Here is a 22,783-nt window from a genome sequence, read left to right on the forward strand (position 1 = left end):
CTCTCGTCTTTTTTTTTGTTTTAGGGTCAATTTTATCTGGGAGCTTCAAGAAAGAGCTTGGAACTTTTTTCTTGGAACAATTGTTGACTCTTTACTAAAGTTGTGACTCGAATCGAGTTGAGCTCACTGCCGCCTCGAGGCGCTCGTATCTCAAATCTTTGCTCACAAGTCAAAGCACGAAACAACAGCTCACATGTCGAAAACTCATATGTCGGCTCGTAAGGCACCACTGTTCGCATTGTTCGGCTCTAGGAAGTCTATATATATATATTTTATATATATATTTTTTATTATTCTTATTTTTTTTCCCCCTCCCCCTCATCGATGTGCTCGGTGCTCCTCCCACAATCCTTTGCGCTGCCCTAGACTTGCCAGTCATTGTCGCGACGAACGAGCGAGCGGCGGAAAACTAAAGAGGAAATTTGTTGTAGTTGTGTTTTTTTGTGTTGTTTTTGAGCAGCAAAACGATGAAGGAGACGGCGGCCAAGCGGCGCGACAGAGCGGGAGGCCGAGACCGAGACTCCAAGGCCGACAAGCCCAAGGAGGCCGCCGGCGCCGAGCCACAGGACGTCGACATGCCGGAGGCGGAGGCTACCAGCTCGGTCAAGCCGCCCAAGGAGCTCGACAGCCTGACCCTGGAAGGTAGGACGAGCCGTCAACCGCCTCCGGAGCCCCTCCGACGAGCTCCGAGCCGGGACGCTGCCACCGAGGCCCGCCGCGAGTCGCCTTTAGCCTGGTTAGCGTCCTTCTGAGCATCGGCGGTAGCGCATGACGTCACTCTGCTAACTGTTTATATCGGTTGCAAAACAGAAACACTCTTCAATAAACTTCGAACAAGACCCACAAGACGATGAGTGTCAAGTAGAAAAAAAGTGGTCATTATCCTTTGTATTGCACAAACCAGTGTTTCCCCAATCTTTGTTGAGCCGTGGCACATAGTTTCGATGAAAACAACGTCAAGGCACAGACAGCACCGAGCATTGTACGTTTGTAAACTGACTTCATGATGATCTCGTTTCAATGTACTCACAATTGTACAATTGCAGGAATTGAACGAAAACACGCAGAGATCTTCAATTTTCTGCAGCGCTTCTCATTTGGGTCGCTCACAGGTGTTTTTGAGCAAACTCCATGCGGGCTTTCATGCGTCTCGCACTGAGGAGAGGCTTCCTTCCGTCCTTCCATAAAGCCCCGACTGGTGGAGGGCTGCAGCGATGCTTGACTTTCTAGAACTTTCGCCCATCTCCCGACTCCCATCTCTCTGGAGCTCAGCCGGAGTGATCTTTGGGTTCTTCTTGACCTCTCTCACCAAGGCTCTTCTCCCCCGATGGCTCAGTTTGGCCGGACGGCCAGCTCTACGAAGGGTTCTGGTCGTTCCATTTCAGTATTACGGAGGCCACCTTAAGTGCAGCAGATTTGTTTTCGTAACCTTGGGCAGATCTGTGCCACGCCACAATTCTGTCTCCGAGCTCTTCAGGCAGTTCCTTTGACCTCATGATTCCCATTTGCTCTGACATGCACTGTGAGCTGTCAGGTCTTCTGTAGACAGGGGTGTGACCTTCCTCATCCAGTCCAATCAGTATCATCACACACAGCTGAACTCCAGTGAAGGTGTAGAACCCTCTCAAGGATGACCGCACCCGAGTGTCACAGCAAAGGCTCTGACTACTTATGACTCAGTATTTCTTTTTTAACAAATCTGCGAAAAATGTCAACGATTCTGTTTTTTTCTGTCAATATGGGGTGCTGTGTGTACATTAATGAGGAATAAAACGAACTTAAATGATTTCAGCAAATGGCTGCAATATAAGAAAGAGTGAAAAATTGAAGGGGGTCTGAATACTTTCCGTACCCACTGTATATATTTGAACCCAAAAGCTAGTTTATTTTTGTCCTTGTCCTTGTCGCTTGTCCTTTGGCTTACTACTGTAAATATCTGACAGTCAATAGTTTATTTATTTTTTTCAAAAACATGTCGGCTGCGTCGGCCAGACAACACGTAATGCCTGAATCAGACTGCGAGACAAATGAGGTCTTTCACGATTGCGCTATGTCAGACTATTGCCAGAAAATCTTTGCATCCCGTCTTTTACGATCACTGGGCTTTATCTTGTCTCCTCAAACGTGACCGGATACACTCGTTACCATGGCGACAACCTCGCGACACGTGTATTATAAGAACAAAATGGGGGAAAACGTGTGGCGGCGATCACCGGTGCCTAGCGAGCTTTAGCTAGCACTAACGGTTGTAAGCGAACATGCAGGCGTTCTGTCGAATCGTGCTCTAAGGTTTTGCTGTGTGTGAAGTAATTGAATTACAATATTTCTGTCATGTCGTGTTGCTTTGACTGACTGGTTGGAATACACGACCTGACGAGAGCGGTGATTTCCAACCTTTGTGGAGCCGAGGCACATATTTTACAATTTAAACACGGTGGTCGGCCCCCAAAATCCTGATCGTGTAAAGCCTCGTAATTTGTCCCTTAGTATTTGTTTAACTTCACACCAGAGAGAAAAATCTGCAATTATTAGCCGATTTTTTAATTTAATGATTGTTGTTTTTGGTGTACAGCCTAGTTTCCTTTACTTGGAAATGTATTTATTGAGTCTATTCATCCACGTGATTATTAACGATCCCGACCGAATCAGACATCAAGGAGCACGTGAAGCAGATCGAGAAGGCGGTGTCGGGCAAGGAGCCTCGCTTCGTGCTGCGGGCGCTGCGAGCGTTGCCGTCCACCAGCCGCCGCCTCAACACGCTGGTGCTGCACAAGACCATCGGCGGCTTCTTCACCAACAACGCCGCCACCAGAGACTTCCTGCTCGCCTTCCTGGACGAGGTGTGTGCCCGCGCCGTCGCGTTCCGTCACGTCCGATCGCGGGTCAGGGTTGGAAAACCTGCGGAGAGTTTCCGGTACATTTCCGTGGGAAGTGAGATGGGGGATTTTTCTAAGGTGTCATATTCACGCATAAGTATACATATTTAGTTTGATCATTAGCAGACATGTATGGAAAAAGAATACATTTGAAACGCACGATGTATTTGTAAGTAGAACTTCATCAAGTTTCTATGAACAAAAATGCCCGCACCCCAAAAATGTGAAATATAAAAAGTCCGTCTCACTTCCAAAAAGTCAAGATTTAGAAAGTGGAAGCGTTTGATTTAGATGGAAAATGTTCTTGCTGTGGTCTAACTTATGTAAGTTCCCTTCGGTTCCAAACTTCACTTTGGTCAATCCGTGTTTGATTTGCTTGAATTCCCATGGCCATCCGGCCACCCTGCCCGTCCCGCGTGCTGACGTGCTGACGCGTGCGTGTGCGCAGCCCATGGACCTGGTGGACGGCGACGTGCCGTTCCGTCCCAGGACGGGGAAGGCGGCCGGCAACCCTCTGCTCCCCGAGGTGGAGGCGTACCTGCAGCTGCTTCTGGTGGTGCACCTGACCAACAACAAGAGGTTCAGCGAGGTCATTATTTTCTTTTTCTTTTTTTTTTAGACGGCTCGGCCCGGCGTCTCCTTTTCCACGCCCTGCGGCGTTAAACGTCTCAAACACATACAAAACTATCTAGGAGGCCCACCAGTTGAAGTGGCCATTCAGCATTTTGACCTAATGTGGAAATCATGTCGCGTTACTACTTTTGGGCGCGGCCGCGTCGAGCGACGCGACCCATCAAGGGTGTCGACTTGTATCACGTGATCTCCGGCAGCCAAAATCCTCGTGTGGCTTTGCTTCAGGCTCAGAAGGTTTCTGACGACCTGCTGCAGAAGATGGCCTCCAAGAACCGCCGGGCTCTGGACCTGGTGGCCGCCAAGTGCTATTACTACCACGCACGCGTCTACGAGTTCCTCAACCAGCTGGACAGCATCCGCAGGTACGCCCACGCGCCCCTTGTCCTCTCGTCCGCCGCGACTTAGACGCGGTCCCGGTTCCTTCGTCAGCTTCCTGCACACGCGCCTGCGCACGGCGACGCTGCGTCACGACGCCGACGGCCAGGCGGTTCTCCTCAACCTCCTGCTGAGGAATTACCTCAACTTCAACCTCTACGATCAGGCCGAGAAGCTCGTGTCCAAGTCGGTCTTCCCAGAACTCGCCAACAACAACGAGTGGGCCCGATACCTCTACTACACCGGTACGACACGCGCATTAAAACGCCCAAATATTCGACCAAACCGCATGAAAACACAACAGAGCCGAGCGCGGTCAAAAGTGGGTGTCCGGGATCAAAGGCCGAGAACAAGAGAAACCTCCGTGACAAGAAAAGGAGCGGCGTTTCATCCTGGGAATAGGGCTGGAGTCTAGTTCTTGGCCTTTGATCCTGGACACGCCTTTTTCGACTGCGCCGGCCTCTTGCAACTTCTCCATGCTCATTTTGCAAACTTCTGAAGACGTTTAGCGGCGCTTCGGTTCCCCTTCCGAAGCCAGAAATTCAATCGAGTTATTTCCAAAATGGCTGACAGGAAGAGGGAGGGCAGGCTTCAAATAAACCTTCAAACAAGTATTTCGAGTACAAACCATGACAAATTCAGAAAGAAAGAATTCTTAGTAGGTTGTATTCAATGGGGCTAATTCTGTACATGAGCATGTAAACAGTGCCTACAACAATGCTCGCAGCCGTACAATGGCTCTGCTCTTGTCTAGCAGTTGGGAACCTTCTCTGCCTCTTCATTGGCTGGCTGCCATTTGACCGATTTGTTGATCGTGCGCTGTGACCAAATAAACACCGAACCTAGCAAAAGAAAGAAGTTTGAGTCTCCCTTTTTTCAGCCTTTAGCCGCAGAACGTGCGACGGCTTGGCCAAATGCAGACGTTTCTCACCAAGAAGCGGGGGGTGAAAAGAAGCGTATCGAGCAGAACATATTTGGGGTTTCCTTCCACAACATTTCGGAATGGCCAAATCTTCCATTTCGCGATCGATAGACGGGCCGTGAGGCACTTCTGTCGCTCACGACACGCGCTTCTGCTAACGACCGAGACGTCGTGCGACTTCGACCTCTGGCCTTTTTCTCCCTCCTAATCTTTCACTCGTACTCCAAATCTGGGCTGTGTCGCAGGTCGCATCAAAGCCATCCAGCTGGAATATTCCGAGGCTCGCCGGACTTTAACCAACGCGCTGAGGAAAGCCCCCCAACACACCGCCGTGGGGTTCAAGCAGACGGTGGGCGCGCACGCGCACACGCCCCCGCATCAGGAGTGGAAATTGGCTATTGTGTTTGTTTGTTGTTTGCGTGCAGGTGCACAAGCTGCTGATCGTGGTGGAGTTGCTGCTGGGAGAAATTCCCGACAGGCTTCAGTTCAGGCAGCCGTCGCTCAAGAGGTCACTCATGCCCTACTTCCTGCTCACTCAGGGTCAGTGACGACGTGACGACGCGCCGTCGTCGCCGTTATCGTCCTTTTCCCGCCATCCGCCCGGACAACACATCCTCTAATTGTTTCCATCGACACAAGATCTTCGCTTTGTACTTTTTACCGCCTGCTACAGAACTGCCAGCAAATAGCATTAGCATTAGCACGTGCTACTTGATGTACGGTTCTTATTACGCAGGCGTTGCCAAAGTACAGGTAGCGGTGTAAAATTCAAAGTAGCCGTTCGGCTCATTTACTCAAGCGAAGGTATAAAGGTGAAATTAACGGAAGTACCGAATCGTCTGTTTTCAAATGTAGGGAGGAAAAGTAGAAGCGATCAGAAAAGTCGATATTCCACCCCGTAACATCGACATGCACGCTGTCTATCTGCAGCTATTCTGTATTTGCCAGCGCTGTCCGCGGCGTGAGGCTCGTGTGTCGCTAACGCTGGCTGTCCAAACATTTTCCTTTCGAGGGCCGCGTGCAGAAAAATCCAAATCCATCACGGCTTTCTGCGCTTTTCATGATTCAGCGGCGGCCCGCGGCCCGCGGCCCTGTACCCCACGGGAGTAGGGCTGGCCCCGTCCCGTCGGCACAAGAACTACATTTGAATAAGCTGACGATCGTGCGTATGTTCAAAAATCGGGCCCGGAGACGGAGCAGAAAGTGGAGGAAAGCCTTTTTATCTTCATGCCCGACCGAGGCTTTATCGCCACAAAAGTCGGAAAAGGGATATATTATCATCAGTCGGCCGAGTAGTCGCAGCCGCCTCCCCCGAACCGCACGCGTACCCAATAGTGTTGCACGCCGCATCGGGTTGTCTTTTGTGTACGCCGCGGGCCGCAAACGGGCCCCTGGCCGTAGTTTGGACACCGCCGCGCTAGCACAACAGCCCGCGTCGCAATCGGCGTTAAATGCTTGACGCGTTCGTGTGTGCGCCCGCAGCGGTGAGAACGGGCAACCTGTCCAAGTTCAACCAAGCGTTGGAGCAGTTTGGCGAGAAGTTCCAGACGGACGGCACGTACACGCTCATCATCCGCCTCAGACACAACGTCATCAAGACAGGTGAGCCCATCGCGGCGCGGCGCGGCCGGCGCGGCACGGGAAGTAACCGCCTTGCGCCTGTTCAGGCGTGCGTATGATCAGCCTGTCGTACTCGCGCATCTCGCTGGCCGACATCGCGCTCAAGCTGCAGCTGGACAGTCCCGAGGACGCGGAGTTCATCGTGGCCAAGGTAGCGCACGCACGCACCCACGCACGCACGCAGGAGGCCGACGTGACCGCCGCGTGTCCGCGCAGGCCATCCGAGACGGCGTGATCGAGGCGAGCATCAACCACGAGAAAGGCTTCGTCCGGTCCAAGGAGACCATGGACATCTACGGCACCCGAGAACCTCAGCTGGCCTTTCACCAGAGGATCTCCTTCTGCCTCGACATTCACAACATGTCTGTCAAGGTCGGTCAGCGCGCGCGCGCGCACACACAATCAGTGTTTCGCATCGATGGTGGTGTTAACTGTGCGCCTTGTGGTGTGTAGGCCATGAGGTTTCCGCCGAAAGCTTACAACAAGGACTTGGAGTCGGCCGAGGTAATGGCGCACACGCGCTCGACACTTACGGACACGCACACCTCGCCGCGCGAGTCCACTTGCGTTGCAGTAAAGGGTTCAATGTTCCGAAATCTATTCGGTAAGAAGGAAAAACACACAATTTTGAAATCTTTTGGATGCCAAGTCAAAATATGGCGCATGTCACATCACAGTAAAACATCTGCAAATAATCAATTCCGCATGCCTCCAAAGTACAAAAAAAAAGGTGTAAACACTGGAAAGGTCAAGTGCATGTCAACTGAAATTGTTTCCTCCTAAAAGATGCACAATAACTTACTCGTTCATATGGAATATGAAAGTTCAAATGTGATGACCACTCTGTATTGAACAAGTAACTCCTCTATTACTTGCAGGCTATTTAAGGAATACCTGGCGAAGTCGCAGGTTTGGCCACCGCGCGACTTCCTTCGTCGAAGCCCGCCGCTTCATTTCTTGCTAAAAATCATACGTCAATCTCAAAACATTTTGTCGGAAATGAAATGCCAAGTGGTAGTTACGTACGCGGGGGTCAGTCGCTCTTTCCGTCGACCTCAATGACTCCAAAATGGCCGTCTTAACTCCGTGTACAGTTCCGTTTTTGTCTCGGAATTGCGTATCGCGGTGGGAGTTTCTTTTGCCCGTTTCTGGGTTCCGGATTTACAGGGAAATCCAAAATGAGCCCGAACGTCAGATTTCAACGTAGAAGTCGCTCGCTTCACGCGTCACGCAGTCGCCGGTTGCTCGAGTCGCCATTTTGTTTGGCTTCCGTCCGTACAACGCCGACCGCACGCGCGGCGCCTCGCCGTGGCCGGGAGGCGGATCGATTCAGCGGATTAGCCGAATCCTTCTTGAATCGCGGGAAGACAAATTGTAGCGTATTGCCGAATGGATATTTTGACCCACCCCGAGTCACAACCGGCATGTACGTGAATGCATGCACTATTTTATAGCCCGCGCATTCAGAGTAGACTTTTGATTTTGACTTTAGATCATCATCTGCATGATAAATGTTCTCAAAATTCGATCATTTGACTCAATTTGGCTGTACAACCTGATATTTCTTCTTATGTCATTCGGTAAATCCAATAATAGCAATTTAGGGCCAAGACATCCTATTGAAAAAATCAAAAGTGAAATGTCTGTTTTTCTGGTGGCTTGTGTTTATTTTGGATGAGACGCACAAGTTCCTGAGAAAATATCCAGAATGTTCCTGAGAGGTGACCACATGGGTTGGCGTTTGTCACACCGCACTTGTGTTCTGTTCACTTCTCTCATTGGTCCTGAAAATACAATCAAGAAGAAGGCTAAATGATTACGTTGCATTTGTACAATATACAAAAATGTAGATTTCTTTTATTTTATTTTGTTTTGTTTTTGCCCACCCCACCGATTAGCATTCGATCGGAACATTCGGGGTCCGCTTGGCTTCCGACTCTCGCCACCGCCAGGCCGATTAGCTTCCGATCGGGTCCGGCAAAAATAGCAGAGGATCAATTTTTTATAGTGCCGGTATTCAAAAAGACAAAACATACGCGACAGCGCTCCAATTGTGTTTTAAAGGCCAGAAGGAAAAACGCTGACGGTCAGCCAGCCAGCCAGCAAGTTACCGAAATGCCTTTGAGTTTAGTGCGGCGGGAGGGTTCCGCGTGGGCAGCTATGCGCGAGCAGGCGCCGGAAGCAAGTGGCAAACTGTTCCCGCGCTCCGCTTCGTCACGGAGGAACAAGAGGCCGTTCGGAACGATTCGCTGCAACTCGCCCTTAGCGGTGTGCTAATCGGTTTGCTCCGAGCGTTAGCATACATAAGCGCACGTTCGCGTGGGTTAGCATTAGCACGCATGAGCAGACCAAGCCGGAAATCGGGGAGTTGGAGAAGAATCCAAATCCGTCGCTTAATATCCGAGCGCAGCGAAATGTCGTGACTCCGCCCGGAACGGCGGCAGGCCAAATGCAGTCAAATCCAAGAATACTGCTTACTAAAAGCTTTTATCAACTCTAAATATAAATACATTCATATCGTGACGGGGGAACTAAAGAGAGCGCCCTCGTTTCTTTAACTAAAAGTGCATTTGTTTGGACAAATGTAACGATGACAAGGAAAATAGCTCCGAGGGTGGGCAACACCTCCTTGGCAGCCTCCATCACACGCTTGCAAGACAACACGCTGAGCGCGTGCGTGTTAAAGGGAGGATGACATCACTGTCAGCCAATCACAGCGCGCCACAACAGTGACACGTGTGCGCGCGTGTGTGTGTGTGTGTGTGTGTGTGTGTGTTCAGGAGCGTCGCGAGCGTGAGCAGCAGGATCTGGAGTTCGCCAAAGAAATGGCCGAAGATGACGACGACAGCTTCCCCTGAGCCCCTCCCTCCCTCTGATGTTTATTACCCACAATGCCACTCTTGTCTGGTTCTTTTATTGTGTGAACAAATAAAGATGGCGAGCTTGTAAGCGGTGTTGATGATTTACTTGACTCTATTCCTTTTCCCTCATCCCGAGATTTTCTTCAGTCCTAAAATGTCCACTACATGAAAGCCCTTCGTAGGTTTTTAGGGAGTTTGGAACGACGACTCCGAATCGTTCATCGTTCCCGACTCTTAAAATCACTAGCTCGCCAGTTTTATATAGTGGGCCGAGATAGTTCCCTAAAAAAACAGATAGTTCCATGTTCGCACGCCGCTCGGCCTGATGTGCGCGAGCCAGAGGTCAAGGTGCACCGTGTTTGTTTACGGAGCCGCCGACGTAATCTGCTCTGTGTGGGAACTCGTTCGATTCGGTACCGCGCTGGAAAAATCCGAAACCGAACGCGAGCTATCTTTTCCGAGCTGTCGGCGGAGCACAGACCGTTGGAAGCTACCCGCGCTCGCCGCATCTCGAGGGCGCGACAAAACGGCTTTTGAACGGCTTCCTATCGAATGCGGAACCGGATTTCAAATCTTCCTCCTCACTTCGTGCCCAAACGAAACGTGTCGCTCGCGCATCTTCTTCCGAAGACTTGGCCAAAATGTTATGAAGTAGAGGTCTTGATGTTTGAACATTTTCGGATACCTGCAACTACATCCTTCCTATCCACGACGTCACTTTGGCCATTTACGTCTTAGCGGGTTCGACATTACGGATATCTCCAACTCGGATCCGCCGGTGAATGAGGGAATTGATTGCGACTAGTCCTAATTCCGGTTCAAGATATCGTTGATCAGCTCAATTCAAGGCCCCTTTTCAGCCATACAATCCGGAATGTAACCGGGTGGGCTTCAGTTTCCACCATGTTGGACAGGAAGTGTGCTGACGTTGATGATGATGATGATGAAGAGTGAATCACTGTGTTGCGAAACGGTGAACGTGCCCGCGAGCCTCCAGATCTTCCGCGATTTCCTAAACCTGAAGCGCACGCGCGCGGGACACAACACAAACGCGCTTTCCGACGACTTTCAAACGTTTCCAATGAATTAAAAATTCTATGAAATAAGCTTTTTATTCGCGTTTATAGTCAAAGAAAACCAAAAGACTTTCTTCAAATCACGATTTCATGTTCACGTGCAAGCTGCAGCCGGAAATGACGACTTACGCGCTTGCTCGTCTGGCCGCGATGACGTCACGAGGCGCTGTCGTCACTTCGGCAAAGTTCTTGCCGTGTTCGTGGAAAGTCCCCGCGGAGCCGCTTAAAAGCGCTTCTGAGCTCCAATGGAAGCGAAACGAGCAAACTTCGTTCTCCTCTTCATCCTCGTCGAGAGCCCGCGAGACCCCAAACCGCCGTGACCGACATGCACGCGCACGCAGGTGAGAGCGAGCACGCCTTTCGCCGGCCACGCCCCCCCCCCCCCCCCCCCCCCCCCCCCCCGCCTCCTGCCTCCTGTCCGTGGGGGTCGCCAGTGGCACGTGTTCACATTGAAGTTGTCAGCTGGACGCTTGTTGCTTGTTCATCACGTACTCCATGCAACGTGTAACGTGTAACGTGTAACGTGTACAGCAAATAGGGACCCGAAAAAATCCTCAAGAAGCCTTTTGGGTTAAAGGTGAACGATCCCGCTTCAACAAGCAACAGGAAGAGTCCAGGTGCCAACATTCGACTTGGCAAACGCCACAAAAAGAACTTGTGCGTCACGACGACTGTGCGCATGTGCAGCATTTTTGCCGTTTGCCTCACATGTACTCCTTTACGAGCCCGACGGAGTAGCGTATTTGCCATTCAACTAGCAGCCACACATCAACAAAAAACATCGCCATTCTTTTCGCATCCAACATTTGGCCACCGGGAAAATGATTTCCAGCAGTTCAGAAAGAAGCTATGAGCCGTGGCAAGTTCGGACGTATTTGATTCAATTACTGTGTGTCATGCCTACACCGGATTGCAATTTAGGCATACACCAAGATATTCCATTCATTTTTCAAATGATTTGATTATAATGCTCCAATATTTTCAACAACAAAAATATTCAATTGAAATTGAATTTTGGATGATTTGTTTCAGTCTTACCAATGCGGACTTTCTGCCTCATCTCAGGCTTTAGCTGCAGTTTTAAAACTAAATATGTACCGACACAAATATTAATTACCCTGACTATGGAAAATCAGAATGCATATTACAAGTGTCTGAAAACGTCGCATCGGGGATGTGGAGATAGAACAGACACTCCCCAATAGCCTGCTCTGTTATAGGACAGTAATATTACCAATAGATGGTGCCTTTTGTACTGCGCTATTTCTTATTTTCGTGAGGACTTGCGCAATCTGAGGCGAGGTTGGCCGCTCGCTGCCGCACTCGACGTCTCACCCGACGGCAAATACGCAAATTCAGCAATTTTAACATTGAAAATTGGATTAAAAGATAAAGTCAATATAAAGCACAGAGCAGATAACTCAAATGGAAAATTATTTGATGTCATTGTTATTTATTTGTCTTACTCTTCACATGCAGGTGAGGCTCTGCGTCCCCGGCCTCCCCTGACCGCACGTCCCTGGAAGTAAAATATACTTCATTCAACTGTGGCGGATTTCTCCGCAATCAGTAGCGACCCGCCATACGTGTACTAGGGCTACGAACGAATCAGTGCCAATTCGGATTCACACACACACACACACACACACACGAGTCCGCTTGAAAAAAATGAATCCCGAATCATAATATTCACATTTGAATGGAGACGAGGTTTTCGAAATTTTATCCAGACAAGAGCTGCAATCCATAACTTCCTTTGTTTCCTTCCGCCGCCATTTTGAGTTACTGCACATGCGCTCGTGGTTCCCGATCACGCGGCTCACGGTGCCGTACTCACCCCCTAGACGATAATCTCCGCGGAACGATGCGTCCGACGGCCGCGAGGAGCTGCACTCATGTTGATGGCGGAGTGCGAGCGCGGCACATGAATTGGATACAGCGATGCAAGATTCATTCGACACATTGTGTGAGCTGATTCACGAGAGCTAGCCAGCTACCGCTAACTAGCAGCTAAGCTAATAGCGGTCTTAACGAAGCAGATGTTGCTAGCCAGCGCGGATTTACCCATTGTACGGCCCGAGAGCGGCGCAAAACAGACCGCGGCCGCGACGGGGCGAGGGATCCTGGTTCAAGTAAGCCGTTCTAAAGTGAAAGAAGCGTTTTGCAAAACGCTGTCTTTTATGGCGCTGTGACAAAATGTTTGAACCAAAAATAAGGATGTAACCAAGGGGCTACAGATGGTTTTCAAATTATGTCATGTGGGACAATGACATGTCTTTATTTGGGAATTAGTACGCTTGGATTGTGATTCGCTAGTCATTCCTGGCTGTCAAAGTGACTAGCGATTGGGGATTGAGACGCCGTCCGAGCTCTGATGTTTACTTAACAATATGCTGTGTGTGTAGATTCTCGTCCATGTCACGCTACCCTTATTCGCACATTTTGTTGTAAAAAAAAAAGAAAAAGTCATTCACGTTGTGGACTTCCTGTTTCCTGCTGCAGTTTTCCCGCTCCTGTGCTGCTTCCTGTTCCCGCGGGAGATCCGTACGGCGCCCACCGCCGCAGCCCATTCGCCGGCCCTCAGAGACGCCCTCGAACGAGCTCGCATGCTGGCCGACAAAATCTCCAAGGACGTTCCCGCCGCGTACGCCGAGGTGAGCTCCCGTTGGCCGGCGGCTCCCGGCGGCTCCCGTCGCCCCTCGCTGACCACGCCCGCTTTTGTGCCTCCTCAGGGCTCGACCCTTGACCTCCCGCAGCAGACCGGCGACCTGCAGATGATGGCCGTCGCCCTCCGCATCCCCCCCGCGCCCGTCCTCAAACCGCTGTCGCAACACTTCGACATGGTCGCTGCTCGCCTTTCCGTCATAAATCACTTTTTCTCGTCTTCCTCGAGCTCTTCCTTCCTTCCTCCTCCTTCTTCTTGTTCTTCCCCCTCCTTTTCCTTCTCTTCTTCCTCTTCCTCGTCTCGGGCCGACTTCACCTCCCGATTCCGTCTCAGTACCTTCACAGAAGTTGAAGTGACTTGGAAAAATATCGAGATGTGGATAAGCTTCAAGATGATGTAATATTCTTGAAAGTAGGAACAACAAGCATTCAGCAGAGGTATTTTGTGTACACACAAAAGTGCTTGTTTCAAGTATACTTCTAGTATAGCGTCAATGTGGAAGGAAGGAAGGGAGGAAGGCAGGCAGGCACGTAAGTTCCCCAAACATGGCTGACTGCGCTCTAGCCGACTCCCGTTGTCTTCTCCGATCCCAGGAAGATGTTCTCGTGCGACTTGATCCATCCTCTGATTTCATCAAACAGGAGCCATCAAAAGAAGCAAAAAGAACAAAACATACGCAAGAATCGAAGAGAACGTACACAACCGAATCTCTGATTGTTTGCATTTTCCATCGTTCACGCAAACGCGAGGCGTGAAAGCGACGTTTCTTCTGGACAATCTTCCAAATTCAAGACGTCGGTTGTCATATGCGTAGTACGAAAACGAGCTGAAAAAAACGCTTCCCCTCACCACGACCGGGAAAATAGATTGGTCTTCTTCTTGTTGTTGTTCGCTGATGTCGTCTGTCGCCCCCTGCAGGACACGTGCGTGAGTCGCATGGCGGAAGGCGTGCGGATGTTCCAGGGCCTTCTGGGAGTTTTGTCGACCCGTCTCGGCGGGCTGGACGGCCTTCGGGCCGACCTGCGAGACCTGCTCACGCAGATCGCCAAGGTAACGGTAACGCTGAGCGGCGGCGCGCATAGCTACGTGCTAATGATTAGCGCGTTCGCAGGTGCAGGAAGCGGCCCGGCCGGGCGGCGCCGAGACGGACCGGGACCGGGACCGGGAGCGGGACCGGTGGGCGGGGATGGCGGCGGGTCTCCACGGCGACTACGAGGCGCAGGCGGCCGCTCAACTGACGCTCACGCAGCTCAGATCCTTCGCGCACGACGTCATCCGAAGCCTCCGCGCGATCGCCGCCCACAGGACGCTCGCGCGCTAGTGGGCGCTACTCCTACTTTGGCGGGCGTCCGCCTCCCTCGTGCAGATGTCTTGACGGTCCCGCGAAGCGTGCCGGAACATTCCGTGCCGGAATCGCGGGACGTCCCGATCGCCTGCTGCGCTGCCCTCTGCCGGACAAACACACAACAGGCCGAAAGGCGGACGAAGCCCGTGGCGGCGGTGGGCGGGGCCGGCAGTCAGCCGTGTTGAGGACTACGAGCTCGCCGAACAATTCTCACGCTGATCCGCACGCGTACGTTACTTACTTGAAGACACTTTTCACTGATTTATCACTTTACTTTTCATATTTATTACTTAATAATGTATATTTATTCATCTTATTTATTATAATTGACTGTGATTAGGGAGTTGGGAACGAGCGAAGGATTTCCAACAGCCTTTGCTTCGCTTAATGAGGGCCACTTCCTGTTCTTTCACAATAAAAGTCTTTTATTGGAAAGCGTGACAATAAATGTTCTTACACAGATCCATAGTTAACAGCATTTGCGTCTCATTTGCATATGAGCGAGAGGGGGGGGGGGGGAATGCACTTTGACCGTCCAACTTGTAAGAAGGCCGCAATCTGATTGGCTGACAGCCGGCGCGCAGTGCGTTCAGGTCCTGCGCTGCTCGGGCCGCTTTCTGCGTTCTTTGCCCTTCTGCTTGCCGCTCTTCTCCTTCTCCTTCTCCTTCTCCTTCTCCGCCGCCGTCCGCAAGACTTTGATGCGCCGCTTCAGAGCGCCGCGATCGCACGAACTGAGCACGCCCAGACCCTGCGGAGCCCGTCCGTCGGTTACCACGGCAAGCGCAAAACAAAATCGGACAGTTGACCGTGACATCGCGCGTCGTTCCGGGTGGACGCCAATTGAATTATTCGAGCGTCGGGATTCCGTATCAAGGCAACGCAAACGCCAATGTAACATTTTAAATACACGAGATGCCAAAACTTCCTTCCGTATCTTCTTTATCTCGTGCCATTGACGGAAATCTCGCAAGTTTTGATTCTAAAAAAATACTTTTCAAACGCCGCAACGGGGGCCGCCATTTTTCCGTCATTCCGTGTGCAAAAGTCGCGAGAATGTGACGTGGTCCGCCCTCCTTCCCGTGAAAGCGAAGAAGTGACATCACTGCTAATGTAGCGACTAGCTAGCTGGTGGCCTAACATTTCAGCACGTGTAGTTTGTTCAAAATGGATCGGGAGGAATCGCAACGGCATCGGGCTGTCAGCATCAAAGGTACGCGTGCACATTCCTTTTCGCCTTTGAAGTCGCCTGTCGCGAGCCTACTGGGCAATCGGGCGGCTAGCTGCTAGCCGCTGACGCCGGCGAGCTCGCGCCCTAGTTTACCACTTGAGCCATAGCAAATTAGCGTTTCAATTAGCGACTGCGCGTGATTTGGGGATGTTGATGTTTGGCGGCAACGGTATTTGAGAGTAAAAGGACAGGGCGCCGTCCAGTCAAGGAGTTGAGGCCAGGCAGGAAGCTTCAAGCAACTTCAAAATAAAAGCCTGACAAGGCATCGACGTCCAATGTATTATCGGTGGGGCTTTTATTTTGAAATCTGCCGCCGGCGTGTTGCCTCGGTGCTTCCGAACAATAGTTGTGGCGGTCGGCTTCGGGTTGATTACGTGACGGTCAAATTTCTCCAAAGCGTCGTCACGTCAACCCGTAGTTCTGCTTGTTATCGCGGCGTAAACGGGGAGCCCGATTTCCGGCTTTGGTCGCGTGACGTTAATTTCAGTCGACGGCAGAGGGCGATATTACCCAACATGGCCGCCCCCTGAAATAGGTGAAAACTGATGAATATATCTGTTTAATTCTTATTCCACAACAGAAATATTCATCACAATATCGTCTTTCGACTAGTGTTTGCTATTCCTTTCCCCTCCACCACAAAAATACTGAAAACTGGTTTGCGCCACCCAATCTGCTGTTTTCCAGTGACGTAGCTGGCTTAAACCAGGATATGCCCAACATTTCTTAACTTCCATACCGACACACAATTTTCACGACGAGTCCTCATTTTTGCAGCATTTAACCGTAGCTCGCTGTTCGTGTTGCTCGAGAGGAGTTAGAAGAAGAAGGAAAAGAAGAAGACGAAGAATCACCTTTATTGTCATGAACACGCACGCACGCACGCACACGAAATGTGCACATCTCCGCATTTGACCCATCACAGTGAACACACACACTCGTTAGTGGAGCACACCGGAGCAGGGGGCGGCTGAAGCCCCCGGGGAGCAGTTCGGGGGTGCCAGTGTCTCGTCGAGGACACGACAGCCGTGAGTCCGGGGGATGTCGTTAGCTAACATTTGTTCCGTGGACTAGAATTCACATGGTCAGGCGTTACCGCTGCCCTCAGTTTCAATTGCGACGAGAGCAGTTAGTTGTTGTACATGCGATCAAATCACAGCCCAGGTGCTACTGAATAGAAAGAAGTGAAATACATCTCGCACCCCGAAAGCTCCGACGCTAGCATGGCCCCCGCTGTTCAGCACAAGCTCCACCCGCCGGCGATAGCGACGGACCGATTGTCTGACTCGACTGCCCGATTTAGTTGCAATCTTCATACGTATTCCCATTCGGCGTGTACACAACTCATGGCATCGAACTCGCGCTCTGTCTGGTGGGAATGCAGACCACATTCCGATAGGCGGCCACATTCATGGAAAACTTTGCCAACTGCCAATCCAAGGACCAAACTATCGGGTTTTGTGCTCACAACCGTGTTATTTGCAGTACGGTGCGCTGTGGAGTCCAATTCTTCATCAAAAACGGCCGTCGGTGATTTTGGGGCGTCCGGAACGGATTCGTTGCACTTGCCTCCATTTAAATTGGGAGACGCGAGCGTGCCGACGCTACGTATCTCGAGGCGGCGCTCATTCATCGTCCGCGGTGACACGATTCGGAAAAAAAATCCAAACCTGACAGTCGAGGTCGGCGGCGGTCAGCCGCCCGGAATCCCCCCGCCCCTATCGATCGCTTGCGAAGGCGCCATTGTAGGCGTGTGCGCCGGTTCGCTTACCTTGAGCTTTCCGCCGTCCAACCGGAGCAGCGAGCGTCCGTCCACGTCTCCGGCTCGGAACTCCGGGACGTAGCGATCCATGCTCAGATCCCGCAGCCACTCGCACACCTGCTGACTCGTCCAAGACCCTGCCGGGCACGACGGCTCGTCGCCGGGCTGCAAAAACATCGTCGGCGTAACGATACGTTTGATTCGGCTCGCGACACCTCGGTCCAAATAATTACGATCGGGAAACCCGTAAAAATCCAGCGTTCCGTACGAGATCCTCGTCGTCCCGTTCAAAGTCGTCAATCACCTAAATTGACCTCCCCGACCTCGTCCGGCGCTCGACTCGTTCGACCGCCGCCCGTCCGGCGGCCCGCCGCTCATCGCTTTCACGTCCGGACTCAGCGGAAACGCATTCCCGACAACTGCTTTCCTCGGAACAACTCAGAGCTTATATTCGTGCTTTTGTTCGAGACTCCTTTGCTGTACTTGATTGCTCATTTTGTATTTCTTACTTTGAACCCCGCAAGGCGACTTTGAGTGGTAGGAAAGAAGCCCGAAATCCGCTGCATTATTACGATGAGGATTATTACTATTCCAAAAAGTGTAAAAGTCAGATAGCGTTTGCCGGTGTCAAAGTTGACGATATCCTCCGCGCCGGCGACTTCCACGGCTCAAAGCGACTCTACACGCGGACTTCCCTCCAAATGGGAAAAAGCTACGAAAACGTGACGCGGTGTCGTGCGAAAAAGCATTTTGGGATCTCTGTGCGTGTGCGTGACCTCGTCAGAAGACTGCGAGAGCGTGCGGTAGGGGTGCGCCGACACGGAGGCCGACAACTCCACGTGAGGACACCCGGACGGTGACGTCGGAGGACGAGAAAAGTCCTCGCTCCAAGTCGACTCCTGAAAGACACAAAAAAGGGTTTTTCCGCTTCCCGTTCGCCTCGTCTCCTCCTCTTTGCTTCCGTCCAATCACGATGAGCCGTCGAGGTGCCGGGTACGAATGCAGGGGTCACGACCTTAGCGGACCCCCGCACGCTCCTGCAGATTCAACTACTCAACTACTCGCATTTGTTTTTTTGTTTTCTCTTTGTTGAGGGGAAACCAGTCCCGAAAACGCTCGGGCATCGGTTATCTGCAGATTTACGCGAGCGGCGGTCCGGCCCGGTCCGCATCCCGCAAAATGGCGGGGCTGCGCTCAAACGCGACGCACTTCCACTTCTGGAAGAACACGTTGGCTCAAATCGCCTTTGCTTCCTCTCTGCGAAGACGGTGATCGAGAAAAGGATTTCTCAACATCAATTTCACAAACGGATCAATGCCAATCGATCTGCAAGAGTTGACATTGGGAAATGACGACTCCTACGACATTCCTGGGAAATCACAATGTCCCTTCACCGGCGAGCTAGATTTAGAAGAGGCCCTCGGGCTGCTCGCGGTCGTTGGCCGAGTCCTGTCCTGAGGAGCGCTAATGAGCGTGCGTGGGTTCCGACGAGCGGGAAGGGCTTACTAGTAACGGGAAGTGCGTACCTGCGAGCGGGACTTCGGGTGTGCGTGTGCGTCGGCGGCGTGCGTTTGCGGGGATCCCGGCGGCGTTCCCGAAGAGGAGAACCAAGAAAACGAGACGGAGGACGCTCGCGAAGATGAACTCTCTCGCTCTCGGAGACTCTCGGGCGTGTCCCTGGACGACAGGCGGAGGTCGGAGGTCAGCGTGAACGCGCGAGGGGCGCGGTCGGGCCCGCTCGGGGGCGGAGACTCACCCGCCGGCCGCCTCGCCCGCTCGCTTGTCCTTCTTCGCTCGGAGGTAGGAGCGCCTGAGAGTCACGCTGATCACACGACCGAAGCGTCAATGAGGGGGCGGAGCCTAATCGACACGAACGCGACCGCCGCGCTCACCCCAAATCCAGGAAGCGTCTTCTGGTTTTCTGGTCCAGCGGCACCGGACCCGGGTCGGCGGGACTCGAGTCGCGACTCGACTCGGACACCAGAACTGATGCGCGTGCACACAATCTATTACGTTCGTGTGTGTGTATGTGTTCACGTGGGTATTCGTGTGTGCGAGTGTGTGCGCGTGCACCTTCGCTGTCAGGCCTTTTGCTCCTTCGTGTGTAGACGGGCGAGGCGTCGGACGAGGCGGGCCAGGACTTGGAGAGCGCGCTGGTGGGCGTGGCCAGAGCCTCTTGAGACGTGTCGTCGGTCAGTTGGTGGTAGCGCGCCCGTGGGGTCCCGGCCAATGACAGGCCGGCCTCGTCCGGCAGGCGGCGCACCTGAGAAACGTCCACAAGTATTGGCCGCGGGGTTTTCTGATGTTTTGAATGCTGACGTGCGATCAGCTCACCAGTGATGTGTCGAAGGAGAAGGCGGAGCTACGAGGCGACAGCAGCGAATCAGGGGAAGGGGAGGAGCCTCGCATCGTCACTTGGAGAGGAGAGTGGGCGGAGGATGTCGCACTGTCCTGGTGTTCACGCACGCGCGCGCGCACACACACACACACACACACACACACGCACGCACGCACTCACGCTGGTCAGGTGACGTTACATCGGTGGCGGCGTCATGAGGGGGCACGTGCGAGCCCCCTCAGATGGGTTGGCGCGCCCTCTGCAGTGAAGGCTTTCCGTGCCGATCTCAATATTGTGGCGCTCCAAGAAAACAGAGGCTCTTTTGGTCCGGAGGCTTCGTTGAACGGTTCGCAGAAATTAGTATCGCGCACGGCCGGGAAGTCGCCAAATCGACGTCGTCGCGCCGTCTCGCCTGGCCAGCGGCGGAACCGGCCGGGAGGTCAGACGCGAGCCGCGGTCCGTTTCGTGCAAACAAAGAGCGACGTAAACCTCAGCCGACAGTCCGACCAACAACGGCTAACAAGCACACGCCAACGATAAGGATTAACGTCCTTCTAACGGCAACGCTTCATCCTTGCGTGGCGCAATGCGCGCTGGGAACCGCGCCGCTTCATTGTCGCTGCAATATATCCTTTCATTAAAGTGTCAATCTAGTTATCTCGGCCACTAACGGGGAGGCAACGATAAAAGACAATCAAGAGAAAGTCAAATGAGACAAATGGTGTTGCTCATTTGCATGTAGCGATGTCACTTCCTGTGAAAGTACCGTACACGCGTGCGGTCAGCTGGCTGCTTCCAAAGTTTGTTTTTGCCGCCTAGCGCGACACGTCCTGCGCGGTGCTACGGTCGTTGCGGACATTGACCGGCGGTGCGACGGAGGGCCTTTAAGCGGGACACTTTTACAAGTCGCTTCCCAAAGAAAGCGTCGCAAGCAAGAAATCCTTACTACTGCGCCGATCGTATACTGATATATTTTCCGACGATGTAAATTTTGTGACATGAAGTTGACGGCGCCCTCTGACTTTCTTTTTGCGCCTTATGAGAGCGCCGATGCCAGGAGCGCGAAGGCCGCCGGGACCGCTTTCTTCTCGCCCCGCTTCCCCGATGACCGAACGCCCTCCCGTCGGCGCCGGCCGCCACCGACCTGCCTGCCGTCGGGACTGTCGTCGCCGTCGTTCGAGCTGACGCTGTCGTGGCAATGTGAGCGAGAGGGGCGGTGCCTCCTGGTCAGCTGGGCCCGCCCCTTCTGGATGCTGTTGTCCAGCAGCTCCGTTTCGGGAATCACCGAATTCAGCTCTGACACACACGCATGCGCACATACACACGCAGGTGGTGGCGTGATGACGTCATCACGTCACATGACATGGCAGCTAGTTATTAGCTGTTGCATCAGAGGCTCGCGCTGACTACTTACCAAACACGCTGTCGCTGTCGTCGGGGCCAGCAGACATGACTCAGCGCTTTCTGAAAGACAACGCACGACTCAGCGTTTTGTGATGCAGGCTGACAGCAGACAGAAAGAAGGAGAGAAAAAGGCCAGCGACGACACAACAGGAAGTGCCGACGTCATCACGCGCGCACACCTCATTCCCCTGAGCCCCAATGTTGTCATGCGGTGAAGACAGAGGATGAGGAGGAGGATGAAGAGTCGGGCGGCGGCGGAGCCTCACGTCATGTCCCTTCCGCGATGGGCGAAGTGCTGCCTCATGCACGCGGCATCAGCACGAGCACGAGCGCCGTCTGCCTCGTGCGCGCGTGAGCACACGCCAGGAGCGAACCATCGCCAACGGAGAGGGGAGAGGGGTGGGAGGGGTCGGTCGGTTGGGGGGGGGGGGGGGGGGGGGGTCGTCGTCTGTCTTTCTCCTGGAGAAGGCCTCGTGATAAGCAGACAACGCAAATGTCGTGTGGACGCTCAGCTGAAAAACTGTTAAAATGAGGCGAAAGTTGGAGGCAAAAGAGCTTGGAATTTGGGATTTTTTTCCCCCAAAAAACTCTTTTTTGGGGGGGGGAACTTTGGGAATTTGGCAATTGTGAAATTGTGAGAAACCTTTCCCAAAATTCATAATGGAAAAAAGATACGAATGGGTAAATACGCCCGCGCGCTGTAGCAACCCGGCTAACCGACCCGACGTGCCGACTTGGCGGCCATGTTGGGGAGGTCGTCGTTGCCTTCGAAGGCAATGCATGGACACTGAAAGTAACTCGATTTTCCTCAGGGTTACTGTTTTGTCACCGCCAAAGCGTATTCCATCAATAAAAAACATTTTTAAAGCTATAAAAAATGTATTTAAATATATATTTTTTCATGTGAAAGGGATCCTCGTTCCCTTGTTGTAATTGGACGCCATTTTACGCAACCGTATGCAGTACAATGTACCAGCATCCTTGCTCTTTTGCTTTTCTTGCGTGGAATGTGTGACGACTTGGACTTTCCGAGTTTAGCGCGGAGCTCCAAATGGGCGTGTCGTATCTACCGATACACATGTGTGAGTCTTATACTGCCTCCACGTGGCCATAGCGGGCACACCAGAAGGAGCAGCGCTTGATTGATGCGATGTGACAAAAACATTACAATTCTTTTTAGTTCTATTTAATGACATCATTGCTTTGTGTTTGTACGAAGTACAATATTAGAGAAAAACACGTTGTAAGATATGTTGTTGTTTTTTGGGGGAGGCTGGAACAGATTAACAGCAGACAAGACGATTTGACATATGGGTGATTTGATGTACGAGCATAGTCATGGAAGGGATTAAACTCGTATCTCAAGGCGCCGCCGTGCAGTTGATTGAAATTTGAATGTTGCAATTGGTGGACAAAGAAATGGAGAAGGAGTACAATAGCAAGTATTTTCCCAACAAAAAGAAGAAACCTTTTTTGTTGTTGCCGCACAATAACTTGTGTGAAAGACAAAATAAAAATGACTTGGAGTGTTATGAATACAGATTTTTTTCAAGGAATCTTGTATTTAAGTCATTTGTTTTCCTGCTTTGTTGTGTTTAATTTATTTGTTTTTTGTTGTTTTAAAAAAAAAAAATCTTTTGTTTTGTCTTTAATTTTTTTTCTTGTCGCTTTTGAATTC

The 22,783-nt window shown here is 52.0% G+C and overlaps 3 protein-coding genes across 12 annotated transcripts; 2 read left to right on the forward strand and 1 right to left on the reverse strand.

The window, feature by feature from the left end:
• The first annotated feature begins 333 nt into the window (after window positions 1-333).
• psmd3 (proteasome 26S subunit, non-ATPase 3) lies at window positions 334-9,375 on the forward strand. Of its 2 annotated transcripts, XM_061750220.1 has the most exons (12): window positions 334-642; window positions 2,650-2,840; window positions 3,325-3,465; window positions 3,735-3,871; window positions 3,939-4,129; window positions 5,052-5,155; window positions 5,232-5,346; window positions 6,289-6,408; window positions 6,474-6,577; window positions 6,643-6,798; window positions 6,880-6,930; window positions 9,207-9,375. In XM_061750220.1, exons 1-12 carry the CDS (start codon window positions 468-470, stop codon window positions 9,282-9,284), a joined length of 1,563 nt encoding a protein of 520 aa, XP_061606204.1. In that variant the 5' UTR covers window positions 334-467; the 3' UTR covers window positions 9,285-9,375. The 2 variants fall into 2 exon arrangements, with proteins under 2 accessions (XP_061606204.1, XP_061606203.1); XM_061750219.1 differs by having other exon boundaries at window positions 5,052-5,346.
• Window positions 2,760-21,503, reverse strand: samd14 (sterile alpha motif domain containing 14). 7 transcript variants are annotated; one of them, XM_061750225.1, is made up of 11 exons: window positions 21,285-21,502; window positions 21,116-21,165; window positions 20,846-20,997; window positions 19,698-19,814; window positions 19,437-19,626; window positions 19,256-19,349; window positions 19,120-19,185; window positions 18,890-19,040; window positions 18,140-18,262; window positions 17,373-17,528; window positions 2,760-2,898 (listed from the first exon to the last, which is right to left on the reverse strand). In XM_061750225.1, the coding sequence occupies exons 2-11, from the start codon at window positions 21,150-21,152 to the stop codon at window positions 2,884-2,886; spliced, it is 1,101 nt and encodes a 366-aa protein (XP_061606209.1). In that variant the 5' UTR covers window positions 21,153-21,165; window positions 21,285-21,502; the 3' UTR covers window positions 2,760-2,883. The 7 variants fall into 7 exon arrangements, with proteins under 7 accessions (XP_061606209.1, XP_061606210.1, XP_061606207.1 ...); XM_061750226.1 differs by lacking the exon at window positions 2,760-2,898 and adding an exon at window positions 7,151-8,210; XM_061750223.1 differs by lacking the exon at window positions 2,760-2,898 and adding an exon at window positions 12,602-13,364 and having other exon boundaries at window positions 21,285-21,503.
• On the forward strand, window positions 10,493-14,775 carry LOC133466477 (uncharacterized). Of its 3 annotated transcripts, XM_061750232.1 has the most exons (5): window positions 10,493-10,704; window positions 12,866-13,017; window positions 13,096-13,206; window positions 13,947-14,078; window positions 14,140-14,484. In XM_061750232.1, the coding sequence occupies exons 1-5, from the start codon at window positions 10,689-10,691 to the stop codon at window positions 14,347-14,349; spliced, it is 621 nt and encodes a 206-aa protein (XP_061606216.1). In that variant the 5' UTR covers window positions 10,493-10,688; the 3' UTR covers window positions 14,350-14,484. The 3 variants fall into 3 exon arrangements, with proteins under 3 accessions (XP_061606216.1, XP_061606214.1, XP_061606215.1); XM_061750230.1 differs by having other exon boundaries at window positions 13,947-14,775; XM_061750231.1 differs by having other exon boundaries at window positions 12,866-13,206.
• Window positions 21,504-22,783: the final 1,280 nt, after the last annotated feature.

This window comes from Phyllopteryx taeniolatus, chromosome 16, assembly GCF_024500385.1.
Source record: "Phyllopteryx taeniolatus isolate TA_2022b chromosome 16, UOR_Ptae_1.2, whole genome shotgun sequence".
Lineage (NCBI taxonomy): Eukaryota > Metazoa > Chordata > Actinopteri > Syngnathiformes > Syngnathidae > Phyllopteryx > Phyllopteryx taeniolatus.